Below are 13,894 nucleotides of genomic sequence, written 5' to 3'. Positions count from 1 at the left end.
GCACATGTTGTGAGCCACATTCACTGATCCCGACTGAAAATCTTAAATTGGCTGTTAGTGTAATTTTCAGCACAATCCTGCTCCCTGGTGCATTCTCCGTGGCAATGCCTCTATTAATTTAGAGTTTTGACAGCAATACTTAGATCTAGTCTTTCCATAAAGATCAAGGATGCTGCTACCATTGAGCTAACACCATTACCTGGATTTTAGTTTGGAGGCAAGTTCTGTGAGAGGTGTGGTGACAGGCACTGATGAGAGGTTGGGAAGCCTGGAAGAACTGTAGGATCGTTCAATTTATTTTCCTGTGGTGTTCCATCCATAGGCACCCTAACAATAATCTTTATTATCACAGGTAGGCTTACATCAACACTGCAATGAAGTCACTGTGAAAAGTCCCTAGTCTCCACATTCTGGCAGACCTGATTGACAGAATGGAAATTCTTGGGTGGGAACCTTCCAAAAAAAGTTGGTGTATTGGCAAACTGAGAGACCATTGTGCTGCAGCGCAAAAGGTTGTCCCATGGTGATTGGGAAGTGCCTTGGATCAGGAGGAGAGGACCCCATGGTGGCTCTTTGCCTGGGCAATTCCAACAGTGGGGGATGGGTGGGATGAGGGAACAGGTGTTATTAAGTACCCTGTTTTAACCTGGAGGAAGAACTTCTGTTCCTCCTGGTCCATGCTGCAAACGTATTTTCCTCATGGATTCAACCCTTCTCACCTCCTTTAAGCTGCTGAGTTTCTCAAGGCCTTAGGAAACCCAGTTATAGTTGTTAAATTTAGAATGATTGTTAAAAGCGAAGGCAAGCAGCATCATTATATTTACATGAGCAACCTGCTTCCTGTGAGTAGGGCCTGCCCCTTGTACCACCTCCATTAAAAACAGGTTCTGTTCTTGTTCCAGATTTTTTGCATTTTTGGGAGTTAAATGTTCAGCCCCATGGATGGAAAAAGGATTGCATTTCTTAATTTCAGCAGCAAATTGGCGAAGTGAAGTCTTCAGTATAACTATGTCAAGGTATCTTCATAATTTTGGTGCTGGCTGCAGCCCAGGACTATCAAAATAGTGACAGAAAATTAGCACAATTTGTCCTGAATTAGTCTGAAATTTGCATTCAATTACTTTTGAACACAGGATACAATTGAGCAAGACAGTTATTTACAAACTACACTGACCTGACGGAATTGCCCCTCAGAAACACCATCCCGGTAAAATATAATCCGTGTGGGCTTAAAGCGAGTTGATTTGTAAAACTGGATGAGAAGTTCGCGAACCATTGAAGCCAGGTCTTGAATGATCTCCTGTCGAGGTCTCTGAACACGTACAGTGGCGCAGTAACGACTAGGGTGGGCATCCATACTGCCTACAACCTAGAAAATGGGAATCAGACAATTCCATATCAACAAATTATGTTCTGTTTTATGAACAATGCTTGGAGGCTGAATAATGCAAGGCTTCAGAGAGACAGATTTGCACATACGTGAATGGAGATACTAGTATTAAGTCAGAACGTTAGGCTGCCTTTCCACTAAACTGAGAAAGTTGGAAAGAGGGGATTTTTTTTTTCCACCAAGAACAAATTGACTGCATTGAAGCTTTTCCACCTTGTTCTTCTTGACCTTTCTGTGGTCTCTGATACAGTTGACCTCATCATCCTTCTCACCCGATTCCATTCTGCTCTTACCTAATTGCAGCCAGATAATCACTTGCAACAGCTTATCCCCATGCTCTTGTACTGTTGCATCTAATGTGCCTCAAGGAGTGATCTGTGACCCACTCCTATTTCTCATCAAAGAGAGTGAGAAAGTGAGCGAGAGGAAAGGAAAGCAAGTAAGAAGTTCAACTGAGCTTTTCAGGAGTTCTGTGGATGAGACACAGAATCTCTGCTTCTCTGGGCTTGTTTTCGTGCTTTTAGTATTATCTAATTTGAACTTATAAAGAACAGTCTGTGAAATTAATTAATGTATTTTAGTTTGCAAGTTATTACAACTGGGAATGCACTGTGCCGCACAAGTATGATACAACCGGCACATTGTTTTTTTTCCAGGCAAGAAATGTCCTAAGGAACCTAACTCTGGCATGAACATTTATTACTGTGCAAACCCATGATTCGTTGAAAAGGTAATCCACTTTTGACTTCCGGGTGCGGCGATGACCAGCTAGGTCGCACGTTTCGGCAGCTCCCGGTGGAGCGGACTTTTGGGCTCTTGATAGGAGCCCCAACGGCAATTCTAACGGCAAAAAACACTGTGCTGGAATCCAGAAGGGAATCCCCCCTGGACACGGATGGAAAAAAGAGGGGAAAGTGGCCGGATTGCGGTGGATCCTCTAGAGCAGCGGCCAGGAAGGCAGGCACAAAGCAAGATGGCGTCGGAAGGAGGCAGTTTAATATGGGGCCCTGACCAACAAGAGTTCCTGCGGCGTTGCGTGGAAGAACTCAAAAAGGAGATGAAGAAGGAGCTGTTGGCCCCGATATTACAAGCGATTGAGGGGCTAAAGGAGGAGCAAAAGACCCAGGAACAGGAGCTTCGGGTCGTGAAGGCAAAGGCTGCTGAGAATGAGGATGACATACAGGGCCTGGTGGTGAAAACGGAGATGCACGAGGCACAACACAAAAGGTGTGTGGAAAGGCTGGAGGTGCTGGAGAATAATGCGAGGAGGAAGAATTTAAGGATTCTTGGTCTTCCCGAAGGTGGAGAAGGGGCGGACGTCGGGGCATATGTGAGCACGTTGCTGCACTCGTTAATGGGATTGGAGGCCCCGACGGGTCCGCTGGAGGTGGAGGGAGCCTATCGAGTTATGGCGCGAAGACCGAGGGCTGGAGAAATTCCTCGAGCCATAGTGATAAGATTTCTCCGATATAAGGACAGAGAGATGGTCCTCAGATGGGCAAAGAAAACTTGGAGCAGTAGGTGGGAGAACGCGGTGATCCGCATATATCAAGATTGGAGTGCGGAGGTGGCGGGAAGGAGGGCAAGCTTTAATCGGGCCAAGGCGGTGCTGCACAAACGGAAGATTAAATTTGGAATTCTGCAACCGGCAAGACTGTGGGTCACGCATCAAGGGAAACACCACTACTTCGAAATGGCAGATGAGGCGTGGACATTTATTGTCGAGGAGAAGCTGGAGTGAGCTGGCCATAAAAAGAACGTTTGGGACAAAGTGGGGGGGTGAATATGTGGGATGAAGGGGGGGAAAAGAGGGAAGAGATGACTTCCCAAGTTGTTAATCCTGCGACCCTGTAACTTTTCTCTCTTCCCCATGTCGTGGGGGAGGGGGGGAGGGAGGATGAGGAGCTGAGGGCGCCGGCCATTGTTCCCGCGCTATGGTAATCACGGCAGGAACAGGGAAGCAGGGGAAGCAGGAAGGAGGGGGCCTCGCACAGTGTGAGCCGAGGTTGAGAGGGCTGAACGGGCCGATTAAGAGGGCACAGGTACTCGCACACCTAAAGAAACTTAAGGCAGATGTGGTTATGCTTCAGGAGACGCATCTGAAGCTGATTGACCAGGTCAGACTACGCAAAGGATGGGTGGGGCAGGTGTTTCATTCGGGGCTGGACGCAAAAAACAGGGGGGTGGCCATACTAGTGGGGAAGCGGGTAATGTTTGAGGCAAAGACTATAGTGGCGGATAGTGGGGGCAGATACGTGATGGAGAGTGGCAAATTGCAAGGGGAGGCGGTGGTATTAGTGAACGTGTATGCCCCGAACTGGGATGATGCCAACTTTATGAGGCGTATGCTAGGACGAATCCTGGACCTAGAAGTGGGGAAGTTGGTAATGGGTGGAGATTTTAATACGGTGCTGGACCCAGGGCTGGACAGATCGAGGTCCAGGACCAGAAGGAGGCCGGCTGCAGCTAGGGTGCTTAAGGACTTTATGGAGCAGATGGGAGGAGTAGACCCCTGGAGATTTAGACCTAGGAGTAAGGAGTTTTCGTTTTTCTCCTCTGTCCACAAAGTTTATTCACGAATAGATTTTTTTGTTTTGGGAAGGGCACTGATCCCAAAGGTGACAGGGACGGAGTACACGGCTATAGCCATTTCGGATCATGCTCCACATTGGGTGGACCTGGAGATAGGGGAAGAAAAACAACAGCGTCCACCCTGGAGAATGGACATGGGATTATTGGCAGATGAGGGGGTGTGTTTAAGGGTGAGGGGGTGTATTGAAAGGTACTTGGAACTCAACGATAATGGGGAGGTACAGGTGGGAGTGGTCTGGGAGGCGCTGAAGGCAGTGGTTAGAGGGGAGCTGATATCTATTAGGGCACATAAAGGAAAGCAGGAGGGTAGGGAAAGGGAGCGGTTGTTGAAAGAACTTCTGAGGGTGGACAGACAATATGCGGAGGCACCGGAGGAGGGACTGTACAGGGAAAGGCAAAGGCTACATGTAGAATTTGACTTGTTGACTACGGGTAATGCAGAGGCACAATGGAGGAAGGCACAGGGTGTACAGTACGAATTCGGGGAGAAGGCGAGCAGGCTGCTGGCCCACCAACTGAGGAAAAGGGGAGCAGCGAGGGAGATGGGGGGGGGGGGGGGTGAGAGATGAGGAGGGAGAGATGGAGCGGGGAGCGGAGAGAGTGAATGGAGTGTTCAAGGCATTTTATGAAAGATTATATGAAGCTCAGCCACCGGATGGGAAGGAGAGAATGATGTGCTTTCTGGATCAGCTGGAATTTCCTAAGGTGGAGGAGCAGGAGAGGGTGGGACTGGGAGCACAGATTGAGACGGAGGAAGTGGTGAAAGGGATTGGGAGCATGCAGGCGGGGAAGGCCCCGGGACCAGACGGATTCCCAGTTGAATTCTATTGGCAATATATGGACTTGCTGGCCCCGCTACTGATGAGAACCTTTAATGAGGCGAGGGAAAGGGGGCAGCTGCCCCCGACTATGTCAGAGGCAACGATATCGCTCCTCCTAAAGAAGGAAAAAGACCCGCTGCAATGCGGTTCTTACAGGCCCATTTCCCTCCTGAATGTGGACGCTAAGATTCTGGCCAAGGTAATGGCAATGAGGATAGAGGATTGTGTCCCGGGGGTGGTTCATGAGGACCAAACTGGGTTTGTGAAGGGGAGAATACAAATTATACGGAGGCTGCTAGGGGTAATGATGATGCCCCCACCAGAGGGGGAAGCGGAGATAGTGGTGGCGATGGATGCCGAGAAAGCATTTGATAGAGTGGAGTGGGATTATTTGTGGGAGGTGTTGAGGAGATTTGGTTTTGGGGATGGGTATATCAGGTGGGTACAGTTGCTGTATAGGGCCCCGATGGCAAGCGTGGTCACGAATGGACGAGGGTCTGACTATTTTCGGCTCCATAGAGGGACGAGGCAGGGATGTCCTCTGTCCCCGTTATTGTTTGCACTGGCGATTGAACCCCTGGCCATAGCATTGAGGGGTTCCAGGAAGTGGAGGGGAGTACTCGGGGGGGGGGAGAAGAACACCGGGTATCTCTGTATGCGGATGATTTGTTGCTGTATGTGGCGGACCCGGCGGAGGTGATGCCAGAGATAATGCGAATACTTGGGGAGTTTGGGGTTTTTCAGGGTATAAACTGAACATGGGGAAAAGTGAGTTGTTTGTGGTGCATCCAGGGGAGCAGAGCAGAGAGATAGAGGATTTACCGTTGAGGAAGGTAACAAGGGACTTCCGGTACTTGGGGATCCAGATAGCCAAGAATTGGGGTACATTGCACAGGCTTAATTTAACGCGGTTGGTGGAACAGATGGAGGAGGACTTTACAAGATGGGACATGGTGTCCCTGTCATTGGCAGGCAGGATGCAGGCGGTTAAAATGGTGGTCCCCCCGAGATTCCTTTTTGTGTTTCAGTGCCTCCCGGTGGTGATCACGAAGGCTTTTTTCAAAAGAATCGAGAAGAATATTATGAGTTGTGTGGGGGCTGGGAAGACCCCGAGAGTGAAGAGGGGATTCTTGCAGCGTAGTAGTGACGGGGGGGGGGGGGGGGGGGGGGGGCTGGCACTACCGTGCCGAAGTGAGTACTACTGGGCCGCCAATGTTTCAATGGTGTGTAAGTGGATGGGAGAAGGGGAGGGAGCGGCGTGGAAGAGATTGGAGAGGGCATCCTGCAGGGGGACTAGCCTACAAGCAATGGTGACGGCACCGTTGTCGTTCTCACCAAAGAAATACACCACAAGCCCGGTGGTGGTGGCTACATTGAAAATTTGGGGGCAGTGGAGACGGCATAGGGGAAGGACGGGAGCTTCGGTGCGGTCCCCGATAAGAAACAATCATAGGTTCGTTCCGGGGAGAATGGATGGGGGATTTGGAGCATGGCAAAGAGCTGGGGTAGTACAATTAAGAGATCTATTTGTAGATGGGACGTTTGCGAGTCTGGGAGCGCTGACGGAGAAATATGGGTTGCCCCAAGGGAATGCATTTTGGTACATGCAATTGAGGGCTTTTGCGAGGCAACAGGTGAGGGAATTCCCGCAGCTCCCGACGCAGGAAGTGCAGGATAGAGTGATCTCAGAGACATGGGTGGGGGATGGTAAGGTGTCGGATATATACAGGGAAATGAGGGACGAGGGGGAGATATCATGGTAGATGAGCTGAAAGGGAAATGGGAAGAAGAACTGGAGGAGGAGATTGAGGAGGGGCTGTGGGCTGAGGCCCTACGTAGGGTAAACTCATCGTGTGCCAGGCTAAGCCTGCCTGATACAATTTAAGGTGTTACACAGGGCGCATATGACTGGAGCACGGCTTAGTAAATTTTTTGGGGTAGAGGATAGGTGTGCGAGATGCTCGAGAGGCCCAGCGAATCACACCCACATGTTCTGGTCATGCCCGGCACTACAGGGGTTCTGGGTGGGGGTGGCAAAGGTGCTTTCGAAGGTGGTGGGGGTCCGGGTCGAACCAAGCTGGGGGTTGGCTATATTTGGGGTTGCAGAAGAGCCGGGAGTGCAGGAGGCGAGAGAGGCTGATGTATTGGCCTTTGCGCCCCTAGTAGCCCGGCGCAGGATATTGTTAATGTGGAAGGAAGCCAAACCCCCGGGTGTGGAGACCTGGATAAACGACATGGCAGGGTTTATAAAGTTAGAACGGATTAAGTTCGTGTTAAGGGGTTCGGCTCAGTGGTTCACCAGGCGGTGGCAACCGTTCGTCGATTACCTCACAGAAAGATAGAGGGAATGGAAAAGAAGTAGACAACAGCAGCAACCCGGGGGGGGGGGGGGGGGGGGGGGGGGGGGGGGGAGAAGGAGGAATCGAACGGACTCTCAGAGATGTTATTGTATATGTATAATATGTATAGGTAGTTGTTATAGGTAATTGTATATTGGATTGTTGGATTGTATTTTTGGAGAGTATTTATTTTGGACAAGGCAGTTGCCATTCAGTTTTGTTTTTGTTTATATATTATTTATTTACTTGCTTAAAACTGGCCACTGTTATTTATATTGCTTTATTGTTGTGTAAAAGAAACACTACGTACTGTTATGTTTGGCCAAAAACCTTGAATAAAATATATATTTTTTTAAAAAGGTAATCCACTTTAAAAGTTGCGATTTGCAGTTCCTGTGCATGTCTTGTATCCCTTCTGCTTGACGGCACTAGTTGGTTGTACCAAAAGAGTTGAACCCAGTACCTGATTCCCTGTCGGGAGGGAAGCCACATAACCCCCCCCCATCAGACACACGCAGCACCGACTGATGACTCTGAGCAGTGTGCCCTGAGTGCAGCCACAACTTTAAATGAGGACTTGTTGTAGCAGGACACCCAGGTCCCTCTGTACCAGAGTTCTGCAATCTTTCTGATTAAATAGTACACTGTTTTCATGTTCTTCCTGTCGAAGTATACAAGTTCATTGTGTCCTACATTATACTCCATCTGCCAAATTTCTGTCTTCTCACTTAACTCGTTTATATCCCTTTGCAGACTCCTTTTGCCCTCTTCACAACTTACTCTACCTATCATGGTGCCATCAGCACATTCAGCAACTGCATATTCAGTTCAGTCATCCAAGTCATGGATGCAGATTGTCAATAGTTTAGGCCCAGCACTGATCTCTGTGGGGCTCCACTAGTTGAATGCTTGCCAACTTGAAAATAGCTCTCAATCCTGGGCAAACAAATTGAGAGGGCTAATTATGTAGTGTAAATGGAGTACATCATGTCTGGAAGTGACACATCCTTCTATTTATTCCAACCTATTCCACCTCCCATGCTCCCCACAATCAACCGCATGTAACATAAGGTGGGCTATCTTAATGGTAACATGCCCCATAACTAGTAAATTCCAAAATATGCCTGAAAAACTCAAGTACTAAATGAAAAAGGACCCAGCATGATCCTTCGCCCACAAATACTCAAGAATACACAGTACACAAATCAGCACTTGTGTACACTGCATTTCCCCCCCACCCCCCCGAGAGAATTGTCAAAATATGCATGTACGAACACTTACAGCAGCAATGGAGGGTTTCTTGCCATCTCCAGCTGGTGGGTGGGTGACATCAGCTCCCAGGAATATCACAGGCTGCTGGAACACGGATGGTCTACAGACATAAAATGAAGAAATAGACCGTTCTTAAGTGGTCTGTTCAAAATAGGAACAGATTGAACACAATTGTAGCTGCATTTTGTTTTTGCAAAATTAACTTGTGCATCATTTGCAGAGTCTGGTCAGAATATAAAAATTTGAGTAATTGCAAGCTACTTAAACTTTTTGGTCAACTGTATTATTCGAGTTCCAACACCCATCTTAATACAGTAAATTACATTTTGTAGTAAAATGGAATACGTGGTAGATGTAATGTATAGCCCACTGAAATTCAACTCCTGATAAACATTTACTTCTGCAGGCTACAGTTTCATGCTCGTGTGACTGGAGTCAGCAGAGTAGCACAGTGGTTAGCACTGTGACACTGCACAGCGCCAGGGTCCCAGGTTCGATTCCCGGCTTGGGTCACAGTCTTTGCGGTGTCTGCATGTTCTCTGCATGGTTTTCCTCCGGGTGCTCCGGTTTCCTCCTACAAGTCCCGAAAGACGTGCTTGTTAGGTGAATTGGACATTTTGAATTCTCCCTCTTTGTGCTGGAACAGGCGCCAGAATGTGGCAACGAGGAACTTTTCACAGTAACTTCATTGCAGTGTTAATGTAAGCCTACTTGTGTCAATAAAGATTAAAAGATTTGAAATATATATATATATAATCTTGATGAAAACCATCCATGTATAAAACAATGCAAGTATCTAACACAAACTCTTAACTACCTACAGCAAAAAACACTAGCAAGAAGCCATCACTCGCAGCATCAATCTTATTCCCTTCCCATCAAAATGTATTCTTTCATACATCGTCAGGTGCTTCATCTCCATCTCTTCCCTTTTCCACACACCCCTTTCCCTTCCAACATTTGGTTTGCTGGAAGGGGGCCAATAGAAATATAGTTGGCTGAGCTAGAAAGCGCTCAATTTAAAAAAAAGTGCCAAATTTAATGCCATTAGGTACGAAGAGAATGTGAATTACAACGTAAACTATGCAGATTGCCACTAATCTGCTGCTTATGTAACCACCCATTTTATTTGTGATTCGTGTTAGAACTTTCACTTCTGCGATACAGATTTCATCAGCACCCTCTATTATTTTGCTCAATTCAAGTTAATTCCTGGAGTTCTTTTGTCCTGAATTAAATCCAGCAACTCATTCAAATTTCCCACTTAAACTTCTTAAATTGTAATTTATTTACAAATATAACCATTATATCTTCCCCAATTTTCTCCCCATATCTCTGCTTGTATTGAGTTTCAGTTTCACAGGCATGAAGTGACTGTTACCATCTCAGCCTTGTAACAATGTTTCATGCATGGACTCAAGATCGTTAATGCTAGAAATTTGTAAATATATCACAACTGAGCCGAAACCCGTCTTCACCTGTTTTCAGCAGGAATCACTGAGTTGTGATCGGATGGAGGTACTTCAGGTGATTTTTCCTGGTCCTAGGTGGGGACACTCAGGCCAATGACCTCCTGTTTGGAGATCAGCATAGTCTGTAGGGCCAGAGATAAAACTTGAATTCTTCCTGGTCTCTGTGCTTCATGTATTTATTCACCAAGTTAAAAGAGAGCCCAATTGAACTTCTGACTGTACCCACTGCCTCAAGTTGCTCTGTGGAGAAACACAGCCATTGTTCCGCCAAGATAACCTACTAGGCTGCATAGTTCATTTAGAGATGTACCAAGATGAGAAATATTAAGTTACACTTTAAACCAGTAATCATCTGTCATAAAGCCAAAGCTCTCACCTATATTATTGACAAAACTGCAAACCTCACAAAAGTCAAAAAAATTGACAAATCAAATAGATGCAAATGAAGCTTAAATTTACAGTTCTCTTTGATACTGATCATAAACATGAGGTCATCCAAAACTCCACAGGCTGTGTTTTAACTCGGAGCAAACTATGCACTCTGACCTACATTGGTTCAGTCAAATTATGCCTTGATTTAAAAATTCTCACCTGGTTTTCAAATCCCTGCCTGGCCTCACTATCTCTTATCTCCTCCAACTCCATAACTCTCAGAGACACCCATGCTCCTCTAATTTTAGCTTTGCGTCCCAGATTTTAAGCTCCATTAGTAGCTACGCCTTCAAATGCCTAGAACATAAGCTATGGCACACTTTTTGTATGCCTAGCCACCTACCTTTCCTCCTTTAAGCAACTCCTTAAAACCTACTTCTTTGATCAAAGGTCATCATTGGTTATCTGACTTAATATCTTGGATAACTTGGTGTCATATTTTATTTTATAATGTTCTTGTGAAGCACTTGGGATGTTTCATTACTTTAAGGTGCTATATAAGTTGTTGTTGATCATTAATGTAAGACTGACGTTAAGCAAAGGAACAAAGAAATGCACTAACCGTTGATGTGGTACCAGAATGTTGTTGATTCCGCCTAGTTTCACATTGATCTTCAGGCATAGGTTCGATAACGTCTGTGGAGACGTTTTGACAACATTCTTCACTTGAACACACTGAGTAGCCATCCCCAGAAGAGTATCTCCCACACGTTTCACCTCGGCTAAAAGAAAGGTGAATGCATTAGAAGTTTTCTTTTTCTTTAACTGTTCCTCTTTCAAGTTAGTCAATTGTCATTCCCCAAGGCATTCAGACTATCTGTTCCAGGCTACCCACAAAATTACTTGAATCTCCAGTCAACTGATCTTCTGCAGGATTAAGAATTATAGTACGAGATAAGATAGGTGGGAGATTCACTCCGAGCATTTCATGGCCCAGAGTGCTCCACTTCCCTGACCACTAGTGCTCCTGGCTAAAATAACTTCATAATGAATTCATATAAATAGTAGAGGTTCTGGTGCCATTTCTATAAAATTTTAAGACAGTATATGAAAAACATCCAGTCTTAATTTATTAGAGGCAAAGTGTTTCCAATATGAACATTGAAAATAATTAGAGATTAAAATTGAAAATTTAAGACAACCGAGTAAACATTGGAAGAAAACATCAACCACAATGAATACTACTGCTGTAATGCAAGGCCAATACAATACTAACTGCTTCAGGCAAATAGTGCTATCAAAGGTATGCTGTTTCACTTGTGCTGTTGCATTCTTCCAATATGTTGGAGCACCACTGCCTGTGTTCAGTTTCACTCTGAACAAATTTAATGCACGTCTGACAGCTAGGTGATGTTGGTGGAGACCAGGGGCGGAATTCTCCGTTATCGGCGCGATGTCCACCGACCGGCGCAAAAAAATGGCGCAAATCCCACCTGCATCACGCCGCCCCAAACGTCGCAAAGTCTCCGGCCCGGAATGGGCTAGCAGCGACGTGACGCTATCCGCGCTGGCTCACGTCGCGCGGCGTGACGGCTCAAAAGACGCGCTGCTCCCCCCACCCGACCAGAAGACCCGACCGGATGGCCGCCCGCCGCTCAGCCCCGAGGTTCCAGTCCCGCGACATTGAGGCGCTCCTGGACGCAGTGGAGCAGAGGAGGGAGGCCCTGTATCCCGGACACGGCCGCAGTCGCCCCACGCCACAGCCGGCGTCTGTGGAGGGAGGTGGCAGAGGCCGTCAGCGCTGTGGCCCTGACACCACGGACAGGCACCCAGTGCCACAAGAAGGTGAACGACCTCGTCAGGGCAGCCAGGGTGAACCCCACCCCCCTGCCCCATATCCCCCCTCCCCCCCATATCCTCCCTCCCCCCCATATCCTCCCTCCCCCCCCCCATATCCTCCCTCCCCCCCCATATCCTCCCTCCCCCCCCATATCCTCCCTCCCCCCATTTCCCCAAGTGAATCCAGCCCTAACCTTAGCCTCTGCAATACATGCGCAACCGATGGCGTGCATTCATATACCTGTCTAACACTGTTGCCTTTTACCCCTGCCACCACCCCCCACAGGAGAAGCGCGAACACAACACCAGGGAGCATGTGAGGACTGGAGGAGGCCCAGCTGATGAGAGGCCACTGGCCGAACATGAGGGAAGGGCCCTGGAACTGGCTGGCGGACCGGGAGGTTGCTGATTCAGAGGTCAGGGGCCCACCAGCAAGTGAGCCACCGACAGCCCGTCCCCATATCCCCCCTCCCCCATATCACCTGATCACTGCCTGTGTGTCTAACCATGCATGCTTCATTGTGTATCGCAGGAGCAAACGTCGAGGCACCCATCCCCGCAGATGCAGACCGCCCGCACGATGCCCCTCGGAGACCACTGGAGACGGAGAGACCCGGACCCTCTGGCATGCGAAGCCCGCACGATGCCCCTCGGAGACCACTGGAGACGGAGAGACCCGGACCCTCTGGCATGCGGCGCCCGCACGATGCCCCTCGGAGACCACGGGAGATGGAGAGACCTGGAGCAACAGGGAGACGGCGCCCCCGTCTCATGCGGGTGCAGCGACGCAGGCGTGTGCCACCCAGCGACGAAAGGGGCAGCCACAGGCCCCCGTCACAGCCGAGCCACGAAACCACAACCCAGGACACCCCTACCCAGGAAACTGAAATACAGGACAGTGACACAGATTGGATGGGCGGAGACGAACCGCCACCCCAAAGTGCCATGGACTCAGAGTAGGACGATGCGCACGACACAACGCCACTGCTGTCACCAACACCCTCCACCATCGCAGAGACGCTCACCTCGGTTGGGCACTTTAGTGATGAGGCGTCTGGTACACTCACTGGTGCGCACAACACAGCCGTTCCGGTACAGCAGGTGGAGGTAGGAGCAGCAGAGGGGCCGGGCAGTCGGAGGGCAGCCCGGCGCAAGCGAACATCTGCCACCCAGATGGATCCCGGGTTCCTGGAGTTACCACACCCACCCATAGGTCCGATGCAATCACCAAACCTGAGACGAGCGAAGAGGGTGACGGCCAGCTTGCGGCGGCTGCAGTCGCAGGTGGAGGAGTACACCGACGTTCAGGAGCTGGCAGTGGTGCCGGTCATGCGTGCCACCCAGGCCGACACCGCATGGGTGGCGTCCACGGTGGAGGCAATGGGTGCGACGGTGTCAGACATGGGGAGCGGTTTGCGAGGCCTGGGGCTTTCCGTGCAGGCGGCGTCTGTGGCCCAGGACATGGCTGCCCTCTCACAGGAGGCCATGAGCCAGCGCCAGCGGCAGATGGCAGAGGGGCTCAACTCCGTGGCACAGTCTCTGCAGGCCATGGCCCAGTCTCAGCAGGCCATGGTCCAGTCTCAGCAGGCCATGGCCCAGTCTCAGCAGGCCATCGCTGAGGGCATCGGCGCCATTGCCCATGTGCTAGCCGGCGTCGCACAGTCACAGACAGGGATTGCCAACTCCCTAAGCTCCATGGCTGCAAACCTGCAGACCCTTGTCGATACCAGCACGGGCCTCCAGGACTGGCAGCGCCAGATGTCGGGTGGGCGTCGGATGGCCAGTCCGTTCGCATCC

The 13,894-nt window shown here is 49.2% G+C and overlaps 1 protein-coding gene across 3 annotated transcripts in view; it reads right to left on the bottom strand.

Annotated features, from left to right (window-relative positions):
* Positions 1–13,894, bottom strand: part of LOC140416871 (protein argonaute-3) — a 293,216-nt gene that overhangs the window by 37,811 nt on the left and 241,511 nt on the right. For all 3 annotated transcript variants that reach the window (XM_072501157.1, XM_072501156.1, XM_072501158.1), the window contains 3 exons: positions 10,881–11,040; positions 8,424–8,514; positions 1,175–1,369 (listed from right to left, as the gene is read on the bottom strand). In XM_072501157.1, coding sequence (XP_072357258.1) covers positions 1,175–1,369; positions 8,424–8,514; positions 10,881–11,040 — 446 coding nt within the window. The remainder of the gene's footprint in view (positions 1–1,174; positions 1,370–8,423; positions 8,515–10,880; positions 11,041–13,894) is intronic.

Source organism: Scyliorhinus torazame, chromosome 1 (assembly GCF_047496885.1).
Source record: "Scyliorhinus torazame isolate Kashiwa2021f chromosome 1, sScyTor2.1, whole genome shotgun sequence".
In the NCBI taxonomy this organism is placed as follows: Eukaryota; Metazoa; Chordata; class Chondrichthyes; order Carcharhiniformes; family Scyliorhinidae; genus Scyliorhinus; species Scyliorhinus torazame.
This window is presented reverse-complemented; position numbering and strand designations above follow the sequence as displayed.